General features: G+C 41.6%; 1 protein-coding gene across 4 annotated transcripts in view; it reads left to right on the forward strand.

The window, feature by feature from the left end:
- Positions 1-26,189, forward strand: part of scaper (S-phase cyclin A-associated protein in the ER) — a 54,512-nt gene that overhangs the window by 11,106 nt on the left and 17,217 nt on the right. For 2 of the 4 annotated variants that reach the window (XM_020612669.1, XM_020612686.1), the window contains exons 7-23: positions 217-344; positions 443-729; positions 1,232-1,582; positions 2,794-2,961; positions 3,054-3,120; positions 3,231-3,348; positions 3,715-3,826; positions 4,276-4,416; positions 4,830-4,985; positions 5,084-5,226; positions 5,327-5,408; positions 5,505-5,657; positions 6,897-7,004; positions 11,156-11,292; positions 13,441-13,506; positions 13,945-14,071; positions 20,278-20,393. In XM_020612669.1, the coding sequence (XP_020468325.1) occupies positions 217-344; positions 443-729; positions 1,232-1,582; positions 2,794-2,961; positions 3,054-3,120; positions 3,231-3,348; positions 3,715-3,826; positions 4,276-4,416; positions 4,830-4,985; positions 5,084-5,226; positions 5,327-5,408; positions 5,505-5,657; positions 6,897-7,004; positions 11,156-11,292; positions 13,441-13,506; positions 13,945-14,071; positions 20,278-20,393 (2,460 nt within the window). The remainder of the gene's footprint in view (positions 1-216; positions 345-442; positions 730-1,231; positions 1,583-2,793; positions 2,962-3,053; positions 3,121-3,230; positions 3,349-3,714; positions 3,827-4,275; positions 4,417-4,829; positions 4,986-5,083; positions 5,227-5,326; positions 5,409-5,504; positions 5,658-6,896; positions 7,005-11,155; positions 11,293-13,440; positions 13,507-13,944; positions 14,072-20,277; positions 20,394-26,189) is intronic. The other 2 variants (XM_020612679.1, XM_020612693.1) reach the window with 2 other exon arrangements.

Consider the following 26,189-nt stretch of genomic DNA (forward strand, 5'->3'; position numbering starts at 1 on the left):
TTTACGGTTTTGGTGGGGGTTTTGTGGTGGGGGGGGGGGGGGGGGGGGTAGATGGGCGTCTTTAGACAGCTGATGTGTCTCAAGACAGGCAGCACAGTGGGAGTTCAGAGTCAGGATTTAATAAATCCAAAAATCCTACCTGTTGACAGTAAAGGCTTTACTGTGCAGGTGCACAGTTGCTTGTTCACATGCATGATATGTGTCTTTCTTACTCAGTGGTCCTCCACCTACACTGGCTGCAGCCCGGCTCTCCCACACAGGCCCCAGCTGGGCAGACCGAGTCAAGTGCACTCATCCTGTCTCTAGCTCCAATCAGCCAACCACATACCCAGTAGAAAAACCCGGTAAGAAATCCCCCTCCAGTTGACCCCAGACTCTACACACAGAAAATGTGGTTTCCTCTAATATAGAGAGCACAGAAACAGAATTTCATGTTTTCTAGGTAAAAAGGATGCTGAGGGATGGGAGACCGTCCAGCGAGGGCGCGCTGCCAAGCCTCGCTCTGCTGCCATAGTTGCCAAGGTCAGTCCTGTCTTGGCTCATGTCACCCCAAAACAGGACATCACCAAGGGTAACCAGTCACATCTGCCGTCACAGGAACCACAGCAACTTCACCCTCAGTATCCCCCAGCCAAGGACGTAGTCCAGACAGGTACTGAGCAGCAAGTCCCTGCGGAGCCCGACCCCCCGGAGGAGGTTGGATGTCCAGAGAATGGAGGCATGATTGAGGTACTGAGGTTCAGTACCTTGTGACGTCTTTTTCCCAGAGCAGTCCCTGGATATCAATTATTCACAAGAAGTAGAGTAACACTAGCTCATTTTATCGGCCGCATTTGTTTTTGTTTTGGGCTCCATGGTATTCATAGACAGACTGTCCAGACAGGCATATCATCTATAAAGGCAATTGATTGTACACTGACATTTCAGAGGCAGAAACCCATTTTCACTCTCGTGAAATAAATACTCCACCAATGCCTCAAACACACTTGGCAATAGTGTGTTAATTTTGAAATGCAAATCAGTACTTCTAATCTGTCTGCTTATTTGGATCATAATTCAATCTTTAGGGCATGTTAGTACCAGCTTCCCTGCATGACTTGTGTTTTCAGCTGTGTGTTGAGCGTTGACAGATATGAATTTTTTTTGTTTTTTTGTTATTGCTCTCAGAAATTGCTTGTATTGCATGTCTTTAATTGAGTTTGCACTTGTTTGTGTGTGACTGTCGGTGCAGCCTGCAACAGAGAGTGTACAAGACTTGGGGCAGTGTGTCGACGCACGCTGTGAAGACACACCTCCTCTCATAACAGATCATACCCCTTCCCAAGTCCCAGAGCCCATCCCATCCTCAGCCATAGTCCCACCAACTGCCATTACCTTATCTGTCCCAGTCCCTGCTCTGGCCTGTTCCCCATCCCCAGATCTACCCCAGATGGATGGGCTTGGTGCACTGTTGGCCTTGGGGGACACTGGGGCTGAGGGAGGCCCGTCACAGGGCATGGCCACATCTGCTCCAGGACAGGCTGAGACTCCCATGGCAGCGGTGAAACTGGAGAGTGTGCTGGACCCCACAGAGCTTTCTACTGTGAGTGCTGAGAGATGGAGGAGCAGAGGGAGGGGAGGGTGGGAGAGCCAAGGGTCCCCAAGGGTCCTTCACCGCCTAAACAAAGTCAAACCTCCAGACCAAATGTGCAGGCAAGACTGCATAGTTCTGTGTAGTGTTGTTATAGTACTAGTCACTGTGAAGAATAGCTGTGAGTCGATTGCTTTTATACTCAAGCAAGTGCTCCAGGGTATTTCCCAAGAATATCTTCTCAACTGATTTTAGTTATTTTGGCTACATTTATAATTCTTTGCCAACAAAATGCTGTAGAAGCTGGCCTAGGTTTCTATCTTGAATACAACCTGTTGTCAGAACGCTGGCAGACATTGTCTGCCTATATCAGGTGTTGTCACTATTATTAAGCATCATGGAGTGTGTAAACACAGAGCTCTATATGCTTAATGAAGAGTGACTACACCTGTAAGTGGGATATTATCTGATTTTGACAGGTAGTGAATGAAATCTTGTGGAAAAATCTTCAACCCAGATTTACAGTGAAGGCTATTTGGCCTCATATTTGGCATCAGTGTAGATGTAGTTTTTGCCCAGGCCATACTCAGGATTTAAATCCCAAACTTGAACCTTCCTATGCATACCACATGTAAAAGGCACATAGTCTTGTTAAACAGTCATCTATAACTGTTTAACTGAGTATTTGCTACTCTGGAGTAAAAAGCCATTCTCTTATTATTGCCAAAATCCATAAACTCCTAAAATACTTAAAAAGGTTGAAGTGAACTGTTGGTTTGACAGAGCTAGACCATCAGTTGCCTCCTTCCACCATCTTTTCATCCTCACAGTAAATGTGCACTGCATGACTACCGAATGCTTCCTCACTTGTGATTCTTGTGGTGATTGTGTCGTACACACTGTGACTGAGTTGATATGGTGTTCCCTTCAATCTTTGAATTATGCACAAATCAGGCCAAGTGCACAGAAGCAAAAATATATTGTTACAGGTGCTACACATTGAATACTTTTTGTTTAATTAGAAATATTAACCACATTCAACCTTTTATTTCATTATTTACACTCAGTGACCAGAAAAATAAAATACCTGCTGCCACAGTCAGCAACAACATAACAGTGTTTTCTATTTTTCTTGTCACTCACTATGTTTTTTTTTTTGGATATCATAATATTTATGAAGTATGAAATGTCTGTGTAAGGAGGTATCTGTGCCATATGTTCAGCCCGAGTCCATGGCAGAGGTACTGGCCAAGAAAGAGGAGCTCGCCGACCGACTGGAGAAGGCCAACGAGGAGGCCATCGCCAGTGCAATTGCTGAGGAAGAGCAGCTGACCAGAGAGATTCAGGCTGAGAACAATGACCTGGAGACTGACAACGAAAGTGACTTCTCTGTGAGATTCAATCATTTATACTGTAAATGTTTATCACCTTTTTTATTTGACTTAATTTAGTGTTGATATATTAAAACAGTTTCTCTTTACAGGCTAGCATTGGCAATGGATGTTGCGGAGTGAATATGGATTGGACTGACATGTTAGCAGATTATGACGGTACAGTATGGAGGTCAACATGCACAGTAAATAAACATTGAAATCTCATTGTTTCTATTGGCAGCATTACATTTAGGTCTATTCATTTTCTTTGCTTGGGTTTCCTGTAGCCCGGGAGACATGGCGTCAGAGTACCTCATGGGGGGACATGGTAGAAGAGGAACCTGCTCGACCACCTGGACATGGAATCCACATGCATGAGAAATTGTCTTCACCATCCCGCAAAAGGTGCAATAACTTTTTAATGCAGTGATTTGATTGAGCACATGTTCCCTTTTCAACTCTCTGCTTAGTTTATGTTTGACAGTTAACAGTACTCACACAATGCAATGAGTCTCTGTTCTTGTTTAGTGCCTTCCTGAACAGCACCACAATCTACTCATTTGCAAGTCCCTCACCTTACTTTGACAAGGATTTAACCCAACAGCCTGAATGTCAAAAGCCCACTTACTTGTGTCTGACCTCAGTTTCTTTTTAAGGTTGCCACCCAGAACGGCTAAACAGACCCTAGTGCCTGTCAGTCTGTGTCTGCCTTGCACATTGTTGATAAGGGTAGAGAAAGAGATGAATGACTTGTTTCCATATTTCTGACAGAACCATTGCAGAGTCGAAGAAGAAACATGAGGAGAAACAGCTGAAGGCGCAGCAGCTCCGGGACAAACTCCGGGAGGAAAAGACTCTCAAACTGCAGAAGCTTTTGGAGAGGGTGAGAAAGCTGCTATGAGATGATGGAAAGCATCCTAAAGAAACTGCATGCAAGCTAAGCCCAGCCTGACTCTCAACGAGAGGTCCTGTCAGCGCACCGCCCGATAGAAACACTAAATATTATACCCCCCTTCAGTCGCATCCAGGCCAGCTGGCTGCAGGCAGTTGTGAGAAAGACCCCAGTCCAAAATCAACAGCCTTTCATGAAGTTTGTTTTTATACTCAAGCAGGATGAGTGAGTCCTAGAATTAATCAGGATTATCCACATAAATACATGAAGTGCTGTATATTCCCGTTAATCCCCACATGAACACACTGGAGAGGGTAGCAACTGATAGATCATGAATTCATTGTCTGTGTTGTCCTGGACAATTTTTTGTTTTGTTGTAGTTTTTTATTTTTCAGTTTTATTTTTTTAACACTCCTGCTTCTCACTCTCCATTTCTATAGGAGAAGGAGGTGAGGAAATGGAAGGAGGAGTTATTGGAGCAACGTCGGAAGATGATGGAGGAAAAGCTGTTACATGCAGAATTTAAGCGAGAGCTGCAGCTCCAGGCGATTGTGAAGAAGGCCCAAGAAGAAGAAGCCAAGGTATAAGGGGGGGGATCCTTTAAAAAGATAGAGCCAAATGTGTGTGACAGCTGAGGAAATTTCCAAATAAAGTAGGGCATTTGCAGTCATACTTTTATTACTTAAAGTGTAACATTACATTCATGCTACACAGTGTACACTAGTCAGAAGTTTGGACATGCCATTGAATGAGAAAAGTGTCCAAACTTTTGACGAATGGTGCACATTGAAAATGACCACTGGGTTTTGCTGATGCATGCCAAAATATTGTTTCTATTTTTAACACATTTCATTGGTTCCAGTATTTACCTATAGACAAGCAAACTGGCACCCCCAGGCCCACGTCTATGTATGCATTCATGGTTATGTACTGTACATGTTGTATACCTTGTGTGTCTTTATGTCCTCATGCATAAGTATATGTGTCTGTATAGGTGAATGAAATCGCTTTTATCAACACCCTGGAAGCCCAAAACAAGAGGCATGATGCCCTGGCCAAGCTCAATGAGTATGAGCAACGCCTTAACGAGCTGCAGGAGGAGAGACAGAGGAGACAAGAGGAGAAGCAGGCCCGAGATGAGGCTGTGCAGGTGATAGAAAAGCCAATGATCCATTCATTCAAATTTAATTTATCCATAAGTAATTTCTGTGTTTGTCACGTGTCTGTTTTCTTTAACACCTTTGGTAGGAGCGTAAACGGGTCTTGGAAGCAGAGAGGCAGGCAAGAGTGGAGGAGTTGCTGATCCGGAGGAAAGAGCAAGAGGCTCGTATCGTACAGCAGAGGCAGGAAAAAGAAAAAGCTAGAGAGGATGCAGCACGAGAAAGGGCCAGGTGTGTAGTCCTATGCCCTTTGAATATAGGAATGCACATACACAGGTGGCTGCACTAGTCTTCATTTGATTCTAGTGGTAATTTGTTGTCCCCTCTGAAGAGACCGAGAAGAACGTCTGGCTGCTCTTAGTGCTGCTCAACAGGAGGCCATGGAGGAGCTACAGAAGAAAATTCAGATGAAGGTAAGTTTATACCATGCCACCATACATCTCTAACAGATGCCACATAGGAATCCTCATTTACCAAGTGACACCCCTGGTTTCTGGTTTCTTCTGTAGCATGATGAGAGCAGTCGCAGGCATATGGAGCAAATTGAGCAGAGGAAGGAGAAGGCTGCTGAGCTCAGCGGTGGTCGACATGCTAATACAGACTACGCCCCCAAACTGACACCATATGAGCGCAAGAAGCAGTGCTCCCTGTGTGGTGTTGTGGTATGTCTCATTTCCTCCCAGGAGCCTTGGGATTTATTGGTATCTATTGGTTCCCTTGATTTCCAGTTTAGTCTAACAGTACAACTTTATAAGGTCTGTTATCATAGAGAGAGAGAGGTGTGTTTATAAAAACTCTGTATTGCTTTCAAAAGAGCTTGAATTGTTTTCCTACCCTTCATTTAATTATTTTACTCTCACTTTTACTCTCATTAGCTAATATATGTTTGCTGCTGCTGAACAGCTCTGGACAATGCCCCTGTGTTATTTGGCAGATTGCATATATATACAAATGCTGATAGGAAGCAGATTCAGAGGATTTTTGGAAGAGGGCACTTTTTAAATGAGGATTTAACTGCACTGATTAAATGTGGACTCTTAAAACAGATTTATGAATGGGTGTGATGATGCTTTTTCAAGTGTCAGGCAACAATTCCACAACCACATTTATCTCTGATGGGCCAGCTACCACGGCAACTAGGGTGGGACAGTCTTCAGACCAACATCAGATAAAGAGAAGAGTCGGGCGTGAAGGACTGAATCTTGTTAAAATGTTAGATGACCTTGGCCGCCAGTTTGGGGGGCCTTGAGCCTTGAGAGGTCCTTGAGCAAGACACTGAACCCCCCCAGTTGCTCCCGGTGATGTCACCGGTGTGTGAATGCGTGAGTGCTTGGGAGTGCGAATGGGTGAATGGCTGAATAATGTGAAGCGCTTTGAGTGTGCTGTAAAAGCATAGAAAGGCGCTATATAAGTATAAGACCATTTACCATCTGACACCAGAGATCAGGGATGGGTCAGCAGCCAGGACTTTATTTAATGACATTAAGCACAAACCATTCTAAATGGGCTTGTTTGCTGTACTACACACACCTTATTGTGTTTATGAGCCTACAGTTTTCCTGCATTGCATTGTAAGGCAAGTAAATTAAGCGTTTTAAAAACATTTTGTATGACATTTTGAGATGTAGTGTGGTATAGTATAGGTTTGTTTAAAATATGATGGTAAAAATGTAATACAAACATAGTCATCTTATTTGTATAGTCTATATGTAACATCACAATTCCTTTCCTTAGTTTTTACTTTAAGATAAAGCTCAAACAAGGCAGGTCATGTCCCATTGAAAAGCTTGTGTTGTATAGTATTTGACCAGCATCCCATGGGGTTTGGTTGACCCTTTCCTGCCTCTGTCTTCACTGAGTTCTCAGCAGTGACCTCTGAACCACTGTGTTTGTGTTTGCAGATCACCTCTGAAGTGCACCTGTTCAGCCATACCAAGGGCAAGAGGCATCAACAGGCCGTGAGAGACGGTAGCAGCATCCAGGGACGGGAGCTCTCTGATGAGGAAGTGGTACGTATCACCTACGCCCTGCCAGGAACAAACAGCCACTCATCCTGTCAAAGAATACTGCTGTTTTGTCATGTAAAAAGACAAAAAGATACAGCGATGGTCTTTTATGACATGGTCTTTATTATTGTTTACGTGTCCCCTTATATGCTGGCCACGGCTCTGTTACGGGCTTTGTGAGATTACAAATGGGCCTTAAAATGTACACAGTAAGGGTTCAGTGCTTCAGTGGAGGGGTGACATCACCCCCTTGTCTCCAGGCTGTTTTTGTCATAGGGCTGCTTTCCATGGGAAGGCAGCTCGCTAATGCAAGGTAACCTCTCAGGCTGCAATATGAGATTGGCTTTTCAGCAGTGCTCATTGTGAGGCTGACAACTGTTGGTGCTATACACAGCACCTTTGGCCCTGACAGCTCCTTCTTTCAAAGCTTTTTTTCAGTGGGAAATAATTGATACCCCTTCCTTCCTTTTGTCTAAATAATTTCCTTTCCAAATGCAGGTCATTTTTCCGCCTGTTTGACAGTATGATAAACAAGGCAATGGAAAGAAGCACTTCACCAATATAGCACTATAAACAGCACGTGTAAGAACACTACTTCATATACATTTGCTGTATGTCTTCTACTGTATATGTTGTAGTTTTACAAATAACTGTCTTTATGGTTTTCTCACATTGCATCTCACTGTCAATACTGATCAGTCTTAAGTTTAAGTCCTTGGCTGGCTAAATCTAAATGTCATACAGTTTGTATTAATTGTTTTACTACTGGATTTTGATATTAGTCATTGCAGTATTTTTAATCTATATCCAGAACTACTTTTTCTTTTGGCATGTTAAAAATAATCAATCTGTCCAATAGGTTAATGGGTGGAGACATGGTTTAGATTGTTATGCCCCCTTGTTATTTCTATTATAGTTCATTTTGGTGTATGCTATTTTATTCATAGGCTGCCAACTATTATCCCCTACTGTAGCTTCAAAACTCTTCATGATTTTTAATTAAAATCAGGATGGTTGGCTCAACTGTGCAGAGGTCGCTCCATAGTTTTTCTGTAGAAATGGGCAGCAAATGCCCTGTGCCTTCATATTTGGCCTTTTTTCTCCTTCTGCAATATTGTGAATTAAAATGAAAATTGAATGACTATCAACAGAGCTAGATCGATGTATGGAAAGAAATCATTTGAAACAATCTATTTTAACTAATAACGTACAATTGTATCATTCTTGACCATATTAAATCCATTATTCAAATATCCACAGTGTAGGTTTGAAAAAGGATGTGAAACACTAAAAACACAAACAGTTTGAGTTTGAGTTTGTTACCCACATGGAAAATCTGCTGATAATGAACCATGCCTCACAAAAAAAGACATCTCGGGGGACTTATGAACAAGAATCAGTGTACAGTTACTGTCTATAAACTGAGAGGATTTAGTACTGTGGCTACTACTTTTCCCAGAAGTTGGTGCTCGAATAAAGACACAATGTAGAATACACATTAAGATTAAAAAGAAAGAAGCCCAGAGTGACAGTTAAAGCTGGAGCTGGTTAACATCTCTGTTCAGGAGTCTAACATATGGAGCACCATGGTGTAGGGCTGCTTTGCTGCCTCTGGGCCTGGACAGCTTGTCATTGAGAGGACAGTGATCTATATAGGATAATGTCAGTGCGACCGTCTGCTCACTAAATTGGGAGATGCAGCAGGAAAACTGGCCTGAACATCATACTAAATCTACTACACAATAATTTCATACTAAGAAAATCCACATTTTGGATTGGCCCAGTCTGTGCCCAGACCTTAACCCAATACCAATGACCTAATGGGAGTCGTTTACTGCACATCAGACATCCTAGGAATATGGCTGAGCTGAAGCAGTTCTGTCAGGGTGGATGGTCTAAAAGTTCTCCTGAACGTTATGCAGGTCTGATATGCAGCTACAGAAAACGCTTGTTTGAGGCTGTTGCTGCCAAAGGCGATTTGATCGTTTATTTAAAATTTTCAACAGCACTGTGAATGTTTAATGGGTGTGTTTAAATATCGTAACTGTTTGTATTAATATTTTAATCACATTGTGTTTGTATATACTATCATGTTTTAATTCCAACAGGTTCACATACAGTACATGTTCTTGCCACTGTATCAAAGGTTTCTGATATAAGCGTTTTATTTATTGATCACCTTTAAACACAACAACTTAAAAAAAGGTGGTTTCTCTTAGGAAAGATGGTTCTGTTCTGCTTGGTAAACACAGCCAGAAGAGAGATTCCCCAAGCTGCAGAGGGTATCATAGCAGACCTCCCAAATGTACCGAATGGCCCTAAAGGTCTTGTCATTGAAGTTGTACTGATGACAAATTGGGAACCTTGCTGAAATATCCAGGCTGCCAGCTGAAACGAGCCTCTCCCTCCCCACCTCCCTACACTGTTTTGAGATTACACTGTAATCTAGTTGTAATATAGAAGCTGCTGTTGAAATAGAAATTTGCCGAATAGTTCTTTTGGTCTTTTATGACTTGTCTCCTCCTTAAATGTCACTGATCGGTTGCTGCTTAATTGAAATATGTCATATATACCACTGTAGTGATGGTAACTCAGTCTGGCATAGTATAATATTTTATCTCATGGTCAACATGAAATACAGCAGTTTGTTTCACACAAAATGGAAAGCCTACCTCTCAGACTTTTACATGTGACAAAAAACAGTAGATGAACTGAGCCTATAGAAATTACATGTGTATTGTCTCAAACATTCAGAACAGCCTCCTAGAAAGTGGAAACGGGATGTTAAAATTATATATTTATTTGCTAAAGGATCACAGCCTGCGTGTCAGCATTTTACTCTTTTTGACAACTTAATATTTGAGATACCTTTTATGTTATCAGTGTGAATTTAAGTGCGGGTTACTGAAACACTTTCATTAAGTGAGTGGCTAGTGCACTGAGATTACTGAACAGCTGCCTCCCGAGTGAGGGACAGCTACGGTGGTGAGTCCTGACTGACCTGTCTTATCGGGATGTAAAGGTGTGCACATGCCAACAGACACACACCCCTCCTAAGAAACATAATACCTTCACATGCAGCACCTCTTTTCATTTCCAAGGTTATCATCGTCCCCTTTCTCCTATACTCTTATTACTTTGGGACTTAAAAAAAAGAAATTATTATTAATGTCTCCAAGTAACGCCAACATATTCATAAGTTAACTGTGACGAACACTAATGCACCAAAGTGTTGCTTCAAATCTGACATATGTTTGCCTAATATTGAATATTTATTACTCAGTGTGTAACAATCAAATTTAACTTTTAGAAAAAAAACATTGTTGCTTATTTTTGATTAAGAGTATGTTAATTATAGTTTAACAATTTGCATCATTAGGACTGAGTTGGTGTGGTGTAGTCAGAGATTTGACTGACATTTCTAACAACTCTGCAATTGTCATCACACTAGATCTTTTCCCAACAGAGTTTCACCCTCTTCCAACTACTGAAAAAAAAAAATCACCATGCAAAACAAAGTACATAACATTTGTCATATGAAATAACTAAGCCAGTTTAAGCCTTGGCATTTAAGTCAAAATGATAAATCTTTAGATTTAATCCATAGTTTTGTGGCACTGATTCACATTTGCACACTTCAGCCCAGGCAAGGACACCTGTTTTTCCCCAACAACCTTAAGTGAAAACCCCTATTCAGGCAGCAGGTGCACTGATAACACTTGGGACCATAGGGTATGACATCCCACACACAGGTTTAGCTCGATTGCTGAATGGAAACCCTTTATCTGTGAGACCATCCTGTCCTCCGGGGTGCTGGATGACAGCATAATTGGGTAATTGGTTTCTTGCACATGCATCATGTTGTTCAAATTGGGTTACATCCCCTGTCTCATGGTGGAAATATCAGAATCATCTGACAGGGCGAGACAGGAAGCAACACCTCCGGCCCTGTAGCGTGTCCAGGGGCGCGTGGCTTTCAAAAGATTGTAGGCTTTTGGAAGTAATTACAGGATACAGTGGTGTTATTGAGAGGTGTAGGGATACGTGTCACACAACACATTCCGTGCTCCTTTTTAATGTGAACATTCATTATGCCTCTGATGCCAAAAGAACAGAAATATTATAGTGGCGTCTTTGTTTTTTTCCTACTCTAGGAGCATCTTTCATTGAAGAAATACATTGTGGATATAGTGACAGACAGCTCTGTTTCTTCTGAGAACATGAAGGATGGAGAAGAGCGGCAGAAGGCACGGAAGAAGGCAAAGAAGCTCCGTGCCAGGATGAACTCCAGGTAATACATCTGTCTGTCTCTCTTTGTCTCTGCCTGTCTATCCTCAGTAGCGCAGAGGACTAAATCACAGCAGGTAGTGTGCACAGACTTTATGATCCTCATAGTCTTTTCAGTCTCTGATAATGTTTGGCCTCTTGGCTGTGACCAGGAATGAGATTTGTAGAAAGAGAATTCATGCTTATTGCACCATTTAGGAGAAAGTATTTATTCAAAAAGAGAATAACAGACAGCTACACACCATTCTGCTGCTTTCAGTGCTGCTGTTTTTGGCTTTCTGAGGCTAAGCGGTACTGAAAAAGTGACAACATGATCAGTCTCTGCCCACCATTATGCCTGCACCACCCCAGCTGAGACTAGCACTCAGAGGCAGCATGATTTCAGGGGTCATAAATAACACAGAGCTCCAGTAAACATGAAGGTGAGCTGCTTCCCCACCAGGTGGAAATGAACTGTTTTATTGGAACACCGTATGGTGTCTGTAAAATGTGAGTGGTTCTCACTAGACTTTTCACTAGGCTGTCATGCAGCCCTGTTCTGTCATGAAGCAGTGTACACATATTAACCCCCATGTTTGTTGTTTTGCGGTTTGGCTAAGCTGCTCTAATAACAAGTGTTTTGGGAAGGAAAATATGCTTTAAAATTTCCTATAAGTAGCCTGTCAGTTAGCGTTAGCATGGGTTCTGAGCTTGGAAACCAAAGTCTCCACTAATGTTCTGGTACAAGCTGCTGGTTGCTTGTGGTTCACTCAGGACAGAGTGGCCAGTGTGGTGGTGTGTTTGTATTCAGACTTGGATGGTGATGTGTATACAAAGACACTCCTATGTGGAGTATGGAATACAGTATTGAGGTGGTAAGCATGACACTAACTCACTTGACTCAGTCTGCAGCCTTAGATTAGAGGGAAAGGCTCCTGCTTGTACATGAACACAAGTCCTTAACAGTGCACATACATGCTAAATGGTTCTTAAACATTTAAGTACATTGAGTTATTGATGTATTAGTAACATTTTAGGTTTCTGTCCGTTTCACTTGTGGTTATGACATTTCAATTGATGCCTGGCTTCCTGGCAATAATGATCTGCTCAGCACTTGCTCCCTGGTTAGTTCTAAACCTGTCAGAGAGTAATATTGTAATATCATGAATGATAAACAGGGCAAATATAGATCGAGCCTTTCTAAATCTGTGAAAAGTATTCAGTTAATTAATACTGAAGACTAACACATGCATAGTTATCTTCACTCACAGCTTTGTCTTGTGGCATGTACATTTTATGCAGTAGGAACATGTATATGCATTTTTTTTTAACTTTTGTTTGATATTAATATGCACCATCTTATAGTTTGCTTGTTTAGATTTTACCTTTAATCCTAAACTGTTAAGTACATATGCAACAGCAAATTAATAATGACGGTACTTTCTGTCTGAATGCTAGAATATATGTTATACTCTGGCTGAAAAGTTAAAAGGTTTTGGATGTCTCCATGACTGCTCTTGAATATAAAAGATTGTAAACAGTAAATCAGGCTTTGTTTGTTCTTGGTCTACTCTTCTGGGACACATTCACCTGTCGTCTTCCAAGAAATGCCTGATTCTGTCAGACTGGAAATGGGTAACCGGAAGGTGCTCTGTCTAACGCTGATCAATAGTTACTTATCATGTCTGGGAATGCTTGATTGACAGATAGAATCCACCATTTAATTACCGAGATGCATACACACAGACAGAGTTTGTGCTTCTTAGCGTCTGGCTGTTGGAGTAATGCCACAGAGATTCCAGTCCCCCATGACCTTTCAGGAGGTCACACATTCAAAACATTGGTTGTGTTGCTTGTAACCTCCATTAACTGCTTATTTGGCAAGGAGAGAAGTAAAACCTGAGCCTCCCTTGTTAAAATAACTCAAAGGCAGGAGGATTTACAGGTAGAATTAGGTCTTCATGAGACGAGTCTATGGCAGCAAAACACTTGTCCCTACAGAGTCGGTGTCTGATTATTTTAAGCCAAGTTTCTTGGTGAATGGCTGACAGGCCAAATAAACAGGCTCAATGTATCGCTCTCTCCCTTCACACTTTCGTCCGCTGTGTTCTGTACTGACAGGCCAGCCACATTTTTCTTGGATTCAAAGACTTTTTCCCCTCTTCCTCCGCAGAGCAAAGGAATATGAGATCTCAATGGAAGCAAAGACACAGGTCCCTGACTCTCCATACAAGGCCAAGTAAGTGCTTTCTTTTTCAGAATTTGAAGGTTCACATTTTTAACGTTTTGCACTAGTTATAAAGCTGTGGATGTACAAGTCACCCACTTATACTATATATTAATCTGCTCTGCTTTTTTTTGAGTTATCACTAGCAATGCCTATCACAGTTTCTCAAAATGCAAGATGATAAATTCAGCTTTAGGGCTGCACTTGACAGTTATTTCCATTAAATTAAAAGCAACTCATATCTTTAAATAGTTTCTGCTATTTTGCTATTTCCCCCACAAAACTCCAAAATGTAAAGATATTTGATTTACTTTAATAAAAGACTAAGAAAATGGACAGATATTTATATTTGAGACACCTGATACATTGATTTTTTTTTTTTTTTTTTTTGACTACCTAAAAAACGTTGGTAAATGGATTCATAATAATATTTGACTCCTGTATGTTCAGGTTGCAGCGCCTGGTGAAGGACCTGCTGAAGCAGCTGCAGGGCCAAGACAGCGGCCAGTGGGCCAGCAACAAAGTTTCTGGTCTGGACAGAACTCTTGGAGAGATTTCTCGTATCTTAGAGAAACAGGTAGATCACTTGGTCAGTGTGATTGTGCTATATGCATGTTTTCTTGGTTTAACATTAGTGATTAGTGATTTTATGTACCCATTTCCTTAATATCTTTATGATAGATGTCTGTTACAGTGATTCATAGTTGCCTGTTACCACCTCAGATCTCTTTAGGGTGCATAACATTCTGGTCTGAGTGTCCAGTGTAGTTGCTTTGCTGTTGACACCACGGCGTGCAAGCAGTGCACAGGTCATACCAGCCCTTTGGCGTCTCTCTCTTCAGTGATGTTTGGCTGTGGATCCCTCTCTTTCACCCTCCCACTATAGAGTATCACTTACTCTAAACCAACTTGCCTTTGGTTATTGGCTAATGAAAACCAGATTAACTGTGTTTTCATTTTGCACATGGTATCAATAAAGGAGCTTCCTAGCACGAGAGCAGGCATTGTCTTGTGTCTGTGGCGTCCATGAGTCAGATGTCACTGGTTTAGTCAATGGTAAATTGGATTTCCAGATGAAATGCCACTGATGCACTATATTAAACCAAGACAAGAGAGGAGACATTTTTTTCAGAGATCTAACCCTTTTTTCTTACACTTCTTTGTAGCTGTATAAATATATATAATTGTCAGACATAATGGTAGAAATTTATAACTATAGTTTATTTGAAACATATGTCCCAGAGGTTAAGATATTGCATGGTGCTTTTTACAGTAAAATTCATATCAATTGGAGACTGGGAGGACAAATACCTGCCACAGTGTTTATGACGAGGAGAAATATACAGCCCACTTCCTGTAATGAGGCATAAATTTCATGACAAGTTCTGGTTCAAGCCATGATATCACTACACTGTGGATTCCTGTGGGGGAGGGGACCGAGAGATTATGGTGTCCCGGCAGTGGCGAGGGGGACGGCTAAAGAGGCTGTTACCGAATTTCCCCAGAGAGGTAAAGAAAGAGGTGGCTGAGGTGGGTGGCACAGCGTCCTGTAAGGAGAGAGGAGGAGAACAGTGTGATGTGAGTAGCTCACAAGCTGTCACTACATGAGCGCTCCTCCCTCAGCTTCACATATGCCCACAGGGAGGTCAGAGGTCAGAGGAGATTTGCTCTGTTCTACAGCGGTGTCACAGGCACATCAAGGCTCTATTCGAGTGCTTTGGCTTTGTTTTATTACTTCAGTTTTAAGTACATTTTAAACTGTTTTGTCAAGTTCTGCTTCACAGCGTCTTATAAAAACATCCACTCAAAGCTGTGTAGAACCGTGATTGGCCAATGAGGCAGCCCGGGGAGCACTTCCCTCTCTAATCCCTGGACAAAGTCAAACAAATAGAGCCTTCGTCAGCATGGCTGTCAGGCCCGAGTCACTTCAAGTTGGGACCGTTTAGATTATTTGACCTAACAAGAATCTCTTGTGTCATTTGGTCACCTAGAGATTTGTTTTTCCTCCCCCATATCTGATTCAGTCTCCACTTTCTCTACTAATTCCTTAGACAACACCCAGCAGTTGTTTCTTGCAATGCTGTGGGATCCCACCCCCACCCCGCACTTCTCCCTAGGTTTCTAGGCAGTGTCTCGTCTCTGACCCCCGTGTGTTTCTCCCTCTGTGGCCTCTAATGGCCTATTTTGTTTCAGACCTGTTTTTTTTTTTAACTTTGGGTGATTACAAAGAGCAAGTTTCCCATTGTTCTGCTTTTTTAATTTTTGAGCACGTTTGCCTTATTTTTTAATCACTTGTATAGCCCATAGTATTTACCACTGCTTTCAATTATAGGCTGTCTAGTAAAGGGCAGCATAAATGGCAGGTAAGAAACCTGGTGCTCTGAGAACCAATGGTTGCAGACAGTATTTACATTTTCATTTGCCAGCTGTCAAAGACTGGTCGCGCTGACCAGTGGCACTGGTGGGAGTTGTATCAGGGGACGTGGGGGAAGGTGAAGGGCATAGTGGCAGGAGAACAGGGCTTCTTGTTTGGGCCTCAAACAAAGTGACAGATACAGCCCAGACCAGCAGTTGAAAAAAAGAGCGGCATGCTTTTTAGTTCCATTTAGAATTGTTCCTTCTTTATGAGCAAAATATTCTTCTTCCAGACTTGTTATTATTAATCAAATTAACATTTTAAGTTGTATTAATAAAATCATTTTAGTTTCAACCTTAATGGTGTCACATTTACAGTTAATTTAAACCAGTCTGAAACAGCCTCATTTTGTTTCCTCACCACAACACCAATAGGGAATGAAATGGTTCTAAGCTTCTCTGTATATTACTTTTAACTGAAGGCTGTCTGTGGTTTATGCGGTACAGTATGTTTTTATATGCCCCAAACTGGCCTTTGATTAATCTTGGCTCATTTCATTGAATAAACACAGTTTGTAGAATTACTCATTTCCGTTCTTGCCCTGCGCTCACATAATGCACTAAATCATATGCCATTATGCCGTGTAAACACCCAAGTTTATACTTGACCTTAAGATGTTTACTCTAGTGGCCTTGTTGTGGTTTATAGTTGTCTTGGCCCACAGAGCTCTGTTTACAACTCTCAGGCTTTTCTATAAGACTGTATAATGATGAAATTCATGTGAGAAGAGGGTGATCTGTCACACTCTGTCTTTATCTCAGTCTTTGTTTTGGTTGAGAAGGAGTCATCTCATGGCTTAAAAGTGCAGAGTAAAGTTGTAGTCGGTTCTCTTTCAAGCATTCGCTCAGGTTCTCACTATGGGGTGCGCCTCCCCCACGTAGCTCTCAGAAGCTCCTATTCCATTACGCCAGCCAATGTGGCTTGCAGCTGTGATGTTGGTGTCATGCAGGCACAGGTAGAGCATGTAAACTCCGCACACAAAGGCCCTAGGACGGCCTGGGCTTGAACACGGAACCTTCTTGTGAGGCAACAGCACTAACCACTGCGCCGCCCTACTGCACGACCATTGGCTATCGAAAGCCAACCTCATTGTCAGTGAATGGCACCCCTAGCCAACCGTAATGTGTTAAGCCACCATGCTAAACAGTTACACTCTATATGGCCAGTTTCCAAAAACCGATCAACCCACCACGGGTGTGCTGTTGTGGGTGCTAAATATCAGCTAAGGACACTCACGCAGTGTGTGCCGCTTGCCTCGGGCTCGACCGTGCCCGGGCAGCGTTAGACTCACTGGGCTTGTGTAAACAATGCATCCGTTTCACCCTCAAAAGCCTCCGGTGCGGCCTGGCATGCCAAGCTAGCCTGTCAGAGCAAGACCAAGTTCTATTGGCTGCAGCTGCACAACTTAGCCACGCGGATTTGGCCGCTCCATGCATCAGCGGGTGCAACCAACTCGATGCCACCGACCTTCTATTGGCATGTTGCTGAGGGCACAGTTATTGCTTTCACACACAAACCAAAATAAACAGTGTTGAAAAATGAACCCTACAGCCCCACCAGGGGCTTGACACCCTCATGTGGGCGGCCCACATGAGCACCCCACCGGTGCAGTGTGTGAATATCATATTCTACTATCTTAAGTTAACATTCAGCAAATTTAACATTTCATGATTGCAGTTTGCAAAGTGCAGTGCAGGGTAACAGCAGTGTCATTGGTTTTGCAGGCATTTGGTCATAAACCAATGAATTGGTCAAATAAAGATTATGTTGGCACCAGATGAAAAGTTAAAAGAACACCAACATTGTTCATATATCCTGAGGAAGACATGAATGTCCTTCAGATTTCATGGCAGTCCATGCAATATCATTTCCCAAAATGTTGGGAGTATCCCTTTAAGTGCACTGGGTTGAGAATCTTAATATAACTGTAGGAATATAATTCATGAATCCTTGCTGACCTTACTAAGACATTGCTTTCATCCTGTTAAGTTTGTATGCAAATTCAACTTGCTGTGTACATACACTGTCACTGTAATTACACACAAACTTGATCTCTGTTACCCTGTATGGTTAGGTTTATAGAAAGGATATATAATGACCAGATGCTTGTTTCATTTGCTTTAAAGTCAGCTGCTTTTCACAGCACATGGCTCAACATTCGCACGCCACAGAGCTCTCATCATGCAAACCAAGCCTTTAATTTAAGCGTGTTTTTGGGGAAGTGTCTCCTCACAGTAATACTCGGGTGCCTTTTTGTGTTTTGTGGACCACTGCATGCATAGACCACCTGAAGATAGTATGTCGGGTAGTTTGAACTTAATCCTCTTTACTCATATTGTTCCATCATCACAACAGATAAATCTGTCAGCAGAGCAGAAAAAGGCACCGACTAGCCAAGCAACTCTTGTCTGGTTTTCACAGGAGACAGCCAGGACTGGGCATATCCCAGTTACCCTCTTTAATACCATTTGATAAGCTGCTATGAAAGAGCTGCCTTTTCTCATTTAGCCAAGAAGCTTTTAGGTAGGCGTGTTGATGGCCGGTTTAAGAGAAAGGTTAAGCCAAGCTCAGTGACTGAGACCCAATTGATTAGGCATGGAAACTGCTGGCAACTTACAGAACGGAAGTCATAATTAGGTCTTTTTACAAGCACTACTTGGAATCTTGAGATTGTCTTTGTGATGTTTCTCATTGTGTTGAAGGCCAAGAGTCTTTTGGTGTGTTTAATTCCTCCCTCCCCAAAACCCTAAATGATTGTTCACTGCGTCCTCTGTGTGTCTATCACCGGAATCGAAGTGCTGTTACCTCAGCAGCAGGGATGAATGACAGACGAAGAGCTTATCTGTAATTTGGTAAAGCGCTTCTCTCTGTGTGTTCAGACTTGTTGGCAACTTCCCATCTGTGGAACAAAAGCACTGTGAAGTGGCTGGATTTTAGTGCTGTCACAGCAGTGAGGAGCCTGTAACCTCATTAGGTGGAGGAGTGACCTGCAGTGTAACACAGCCCTCTGCAGTTGTGTGAAGAAGGCCCTCCATCAGCAGCTCCCCTCCAGCTCCTCTGCTCCCTGTCGACCCAGGCACAAACATGTCTGATAGTCAGCACTTGTTCCTGGCTTTATACTTGTTGATATATAAGACACTGTAGCAGCATCGTCTGGCCTACTGATAATTAGGCTATCATCACATGAGGACAGGACCTCACTATTTACAGGCGTTCACAAATAATATGCACTGCAATGATGTAGCTTTTCCTCGTCTAGGTTTATCTGTGTTCTGCTTTTGAGTGAAGTGAGGGGAAGAAAAGGATGATCAACAACCAGTGGACCCAACTTGAAATAAAAATAATAGTTGAGTTCAAAATTGATTTACAGTAATGATTATAAACATGGTAGTTTGAAATGAAGCCATTTTTAACTAATGTTCTCATCAGAACTACTGCTGACCAGAAAACAGGCAAAAGAAGTTGAGCTTTCTCATTAAAATAATGAAATAACAACAAAGTTCTTGCATGGACATAAACACTCAGTAGTTTTTGCACAAGGCAAAAATAACTGTACTCTATATTGTATCTCTATTTCACTCAGTTTGGTATTTTTTACTGTATGATTGTCTGTAATTACATCAGATTAAAATGTATTTCTGTATTGTTGATTTAAGAGCTTTCAACATTCAGTTTCTGACAAATAATGTGTTCATTCACATTTCCATGTCCTCTGTTGACCCTTCATTTGTGTATTTGATAAACTCGTGTCCAGCACAATGTCTGTACTAAGATTTGTGGTCTAAAATAAAATGAATCACCTTGAAATCAGGTTGTAAGAAAAGGCTGGTGCTCCACAGTACTAAAAGAAGAAAAATCTCTCAACAGAATTGCGTTGCTCTTTACTCCCCATAAATGCTGGCATGACGGTTGAAGAAATTAAATCGCAGAATCTTACTTCAATCTAATACATTATCAGTTTTGGTCTGAATGTAATATTCCAATGTTTTCTGTACCTTGTCCTCTTAGAATGACCGTGTTCATTTTCAGGTTCTCTAATTGCGCTGTTCTTTGTTTGGCTTAGTGGCATTTTCTCAGTTTCACTTAGTCTGTGGCCCTCTGTTGAGACCACCCTGGTGCTGACTGGAGCCTGCAGAGCATTTTGCCTTCCACTGAAACTTGACTGCTGTGGGGTGGAGTCAGGTTGTGCACTTTTGAGATTAAACAGGAATACTTTAGGGATCACTTTGTTTCAGATTTCAGTCCCTTGCCCCTGTAGGAGCAAGATAGGTTCCCTCACTGGTGAGAGCCATGTAATCCCCTGTCCGGCCAGTGGCTCATTGTCTCCTGACTGTACATCTCTTTTCTGTCTGTTCTCGCCTCACCAGAACAATGCAGACCAAGTGGCTTTCCAAGTGGGCGGCGGCCTGTCGGCTCTGGAACAGATTCTGCAGGTTGTCACTGCCGCTTCCACGCCCACTGCAGTTCCTCGTATTCCTCTCAAGTGAGTACCATCACAAAAGTAAAATAATTCATGTATCGGTTTACATAAAGGTAAATAGAATTACATAAAAATGGAAGGTGTGCTTAGGTATGTTTGTATGAATTGATACCCAAATCAACACAAAGAATAAGTTGCTATCCCCTTATTATCTTGACTTATTCAGGTTTCTGTTTCAAACCAACAAGGTGAGCTGACTCTTTAGCTTCGGATACAGTAGGTTCTGTTTGGAAATGCTGACCAGTTGTTGAGTATGATCTTGGGCAGTAGGTGGAAGTCTAAATTTAGCTTCATTCTCAGGACTGGAACAGGTGTGGAAGGATGTTTTTCTGCAATGACAGAACTTCCTTGTGGGCCTGCATTTAGAAGTGCCCTTTGATGAGCAGTACCTGTGTGACCCCACTGAATATTACACATTCTCTTTTTGTTACCCTTAAAGCAGCACAAGGAACAGTTTCATCAGTTCTTATTTTCTCTTTTATAAATCTATTGAAATAAAAACTGCATTGCCACAAAGCTGAAAATTAGCTGTTAGCTCATGAAAAGTTGAAATTTGTTAGTATATCAACAAAAATGTTAAAAAAACAAAAATGGATCAAGGCGTTTATGACTTCGTGTACATCGTAATCACTGGCAGCAACTTCTCTGCAGTTAAATTTGCCCAAAAGCTTAATTAGTTTGAATTTGCTGTGGGTGCAGATTGTTGACTTTGATTTTTGGATTTTTGATTCCACTCATAATGCCTGAAGCACAGAAACACTTTGGAAAGATTTAGACTGTGGATTTCGCTGGATATTCACAACACCTTCAAAAGCTGTTACACTCTATCTTCCCAGTGACTTCTCATTCACTGTATCCTTTCTCTGACCTTACTGACAACATATATCTTTTTTGTCTCTGTCTGTGATTGTTTTTGCAATTGCATAAAGTGAGTGAGCTAATCTTAACTAACCTACTTTATCAGTGTTTATAGTTTCTCCCTCTCAATAAATAGTCTCAAAATGTATCGAGTAACAGCACTGCCCTTCTAGAAATGGAAAGCATTTCCATTTCCATAATCAATTTGTGTTCATTCTTTTCTCTGGAAACACAAAAAGCACGTGTCCCATCTATCACTTAGAGTGCAGAGTATTTTTGACTTAGGGGTCTGGAATGGGCTGCCAGTAGATAACCTCAGAGAGGCTGCTGCACCCACTAGTGGGACTCTGTAATGGACTCGAATGGCCTTGCTCTCCCATTCATTAGCATTTACTGGTCTCTGAATCTCTGCTAATGGACAGATGTTTTTATATTTATAAGGCTTTTAAAGGGCATCACATGTATATTGATTTTTTTTTGTACTCTCTCTTCCTCAGTCACTGTAATCTGAGGGAATTCCATGCAGACTTCTGACCTGTAAAAAAAAAAAAAAAAAAAAAATTTTTTTAATTTATAAGGCTTTTAAAGGGCATCACATGTATATTGATTTTTTTTTGTACTCTCTCTTCCTCAGTCACTGTAATCTGAGGGAATTCCATGCAGACTTCTGACCTGTAAAAAAAAAAAAAAAAAAAAGTTATTTTAAGTGGAGAGACTGTCTTCTGGTAAAAAAAAAAAAAAGTATTTGTTTGCTGAGTTTGTTTGCGTATCTGTGTATGATGTTGTTTTAGCTTAAGTGCACCCAATACCTCCTTGGCATTTGACATCTTTTTGACATGCTGTATTGAGCATGCGAGAGGTGAAGATTAGGCTCATGTGTTCTTGTCTTTTGCAAACTAGTCCAGTCCAACTCTGCAGTGAGTTATGAATAATTATAAAAGAACGATCATGAATTATCTCTTCTTTCATAGCTAAACAGGTTTCTCTGCAGAGTTTTACACAAACATGAGATTAACACGTTGACACAGGCACAGTACAGTGTGCCCAAGGCCTAAAATGTTATTTTAGGAGCTTGCTGCTAATACTGCTGGAGCCTAAAGAGCTTTGCCAGCTGAGAGCTGAGAATTCAACCAGAGAATAGCCGCTGACGAACATATCTATCCAGACTCATTCTATCAACATATATTTTATGGAATATGTTCTGTAGTTTAGACTGAAAGCTTGTTCTGTAGCTTGTAGAATGTACCTCATCAAATTGTTTTAGTTTTTTTTGTTTTTTACAGTAGCAACTTTGGAGGCTACTCAGACAAATTCCACTGAATACTTTTGTTTTGGTTTTGTAAACCATCTAAAAAGCAGGAGAGGTCACACTTTAACCTTGCAATGCAGCTCTCTCAGGTCAGTGAAGTCGGTAGCTGGTGTCGAGATGCAGCCTGGCTGTCTGCCTATCACTCTTCGTCCTCTGGATGGTTGTGTGGCTTAATGTGCTGCTATACAGACACTAGCCCCAGAGCTCGCTACATTATCTGTTTACAGTGATGCTGCTATATTGATCACCTCATCCTACCAGATAAGCAGAGTGATTTACAAAAAAAGGCAGCTGCGGAGATGCCCCTGCCATATCTCTCCCCAGGGAGGCTGATTCCATCTCGTTACCATTACATTAATGAGCTAATTCCTTTGCGAGGCCCCGCTAATGTCCTGGTGTAACCCTGTGGTCACTGGGGTGTCCGGATCAGCTGGAGAGAAGACATCTCACAAAATGCACAATAAGATCCCAAATGTTAGCAGGGAGTTTTTCATCAACACAATTAACTTTACTATTTAATCTTATTACTCAATTTGCATTAGGTTCATTATTTGACTAAGTAATTTATATTCATATGCTAAAAGCATTGTCAAACATATTTATTTATGCCTCTTTATTAAGTAGGGCTGCAACTGACTAATCTAACTTCCACAATTAACTGTTTGATTTCTAAGATTTTAGAAGACATTTGAAAATGTCTGTTAAGCTCCCAGAGCCCTTGATGATGTTTTCAAATTGAAAAGTCCAAAACTAATAATAATAATAATTTACTAACACTGACGACTACGACACTCAGTCACTTTTTGGCTCATCCTTCTGCCTTCCAATAGGTGTCAGTGGAGAGAAGAGAAGAAGTAAGACTTGTGCACTGCTTGTAAATGGTCTTAGCACAAAGCTCCCTCTACTTGCACAGCTAAAAAAAAAAATCACAGAAAGCAATAGATGATATTTGGATTGTGAAGAATCTAATTCAGATGTTTATATTTTAATGTTGGGTTTGTGTGCTGCTAATTTTCATTGATTTAAAAAAGAAAAAGACAGAGCTACGAAGGTAACTTAAAGAGGTGATTTCCTGGGAAGGGTTCAGGAGTCCATGGACATGATGTGTTAAGCCAATTTGTATTTCCACCTTTGTCTCACATGACCTGGTGTATCCAGTGAAATCGGACCTGCTACCTGTGATTTTATTTCAGGATGTTTTCCACCATTTGGAAGCGAGTGTGTGTGACGCGCGCTCAAGGTCCTGTGCATGATGCTGCTTGGCGGCTCATCAGATTCCCTCAGGGTATCGGGGAGATCAACAGCAGAATCAAATTAAATGTCATTTAGATGGCAGTGAATGAAGGCATTGTTTGACAGCACAAGGGAGTGGATGTGCTCCTCACCTTTTGTTTTGGCTTAGGATCCTTTTTCTTCCCCTGAACACAAATTTACCCTGTTTAAGTGGCAGGGACTCCACCTGATCTGGAAGTTGGTCAGATTTCTGCAGCCTTGCTTCAGTCAGGCTTGACTGTTCACATAGGAAATGCACAGAGTGGTCAAGAAATGTGAGACTGAGGTGAGGAGCACATCTCTCACTGTTGACTCGAGGCAGTGACAAAAAACATAAAGAGCCTTTTACATGCTTGTTGTCCTGCTGTCAACATACAGTCAACCTTTAATAAATAATTTTACTAAATCCATAACTGCTATGTATCTGCTAGAGGATTTTTTTTTTTGTTGTGTTGGTAATTCTTATTTATGCTGGAAGTGAAGGCTTGATTATTTTCTTTTTTAGCCATAATATGAACAAATCCTGTCCTTCAGGAGTAGTTTATTCTTTTTAGTGTTTTTTTTTCTAGCCTTGTCTATCAGCATTTGCCTAAAATTAAGAACAATTTTAGTATTAGGAGTGTAAATGCTGAGATTAGTTGCACTCCCAGTCCCCCCCCGAAGCCTCTGCCTCATCATGTGTAGGCCTATTGGCCACCCAGGCGGAGCCCCAGAGGGACTGCAGGGTGCCAAGACAGGATCAGGTGTGCACCATCCCTCTGCTTCTTGGCCTCATTTCTCTATGGAGCTGAATAGCTTTACAGGAAAAATTGTATCCCCTGGATGTGTGAGAGGTTAAGCTGTTTAGTGTGGGTATGCAGATTACATCGCTCATTATTTGCTTCTTGCTTTCATGCTCAATCTCCCTTTTTAGCTGCATCAGCACCCACCGGTAAGTCCACCAGTTAAACCTTGTGGCAATAGTTTATTGCTCCTACCTTCAAAGCAGCATTGTACTAAAAGTGACAATGCATGAGGTGGGTGGAGCTACATAGTGGCCGTGGTCATTTTGGGAACCTCTTTAATGTAATGTTAACCCCATAATGGTGTAGGTATGGAATGATACCAGCTTGGATAAACTGGCACACGTCCGTCCCCACAAAGTTTTTGCGCAACATGAGACAGGGTGGCGTAGCACTTCACCAAAGAGTTCCACAAAATTTTTGACTGAAGCTGTCACTGAGGAGTATTGAGAGGAGATTCCCAGAGAGGGCAGGCTATCAGGTGTCATGCTCATCAAGCTCAATTAGGTGGGAGGAAACCAAAGACAGATCACTGTGATGCTTCATTGTACACGCTGGTGTAAGGGCATAACATGCTTTTGACAGGCTCCTCGTTTGTTCAGAGATGTCCAAAGACAAGCTGGTTAGCTGTGTTACAAAGCAATTGCATGCTCATTACATGAACAGTTAAGTGAGTCATTTGGGAAGCCAGAGGGGCAGATCTGTCGTGCGGGCAGTGAAGTGATTTAATTAGAAAATACAGCCATTCCTTGAATTAAGTATTTTAAAGCTGTCATATCACTGGTGTGTAATACTATGTTTAAAGTATTTGTTCTTTTTGTAATAAAGTGTAACTTCTTTCTTTAAAAACTTTTTTATTACCTTGCTTGTACTTCAAAGAAAGAAAGTCACTTTCGGCTTTTCCCATTTAGGGGTCGCCACAGCGAATCGTCACACTGACGACTCGCATGTTGACATTTGGCACGTGTTTTACGCCGGATGCCCTTCCTGACACAACCCTGATTCGAACCCGGGGCACAGCGGCGAGAGCGCGGCGCCTTAACCACTAGCCTACCGTTAATTCAAGCAAACACCTGGTGTGTTTTGTCCACATATCAATCGGTGTGTACATTTATTATGCTAAATTTTATTCATCATGCTTTGGGGAATTATAAGTAGAATAAACAAAATGGGGTACAGTATTTTAAAGTGGGCAAATCATGGAAAATCAACATAACAAAGGTTACACCTCCATATTGCTAAACTTAAATAGATATAGGTTTTATGTGGTGGGGGAACAGACTCAAAAACAGCCAAGTAGTCAGATGTCTCTACTGTGGATAGATAAACAGAACCTGCATAACATTTCAAAGCTACAAAAACAGAAATGATAATAGAATCAAAACTGATTGGAATGACCACAACTATCATAGCATGCAGTTTCATTATAGGGTCAATAAATCTGCTTTTGGCAAAACTACTATTTTTGCCTGTATCCAATGACTACAAATAAAACAGCAGCACACCAAAAACATTCTGTTGTCTTTGACTCTTTCTCATTTGTGAATAAGTCTTAAATAGGGGAAAACCAAATGACAT

This window comes from Monopterus albus, unplaced genomic scaffold, assembly GCF_001952655.1.
Source record: "Monopterus albus unplaced genomic scaffold, M_albus_1.0 scaffold5.1, whole genome shotgun sequence".
NCBI classification, from domain to species: Eukaryota; Metazoa; Chordata; class Actinopteri; order Synbranchiformes; family Synbranchidae; genus Monopterus; species Monopterus albus.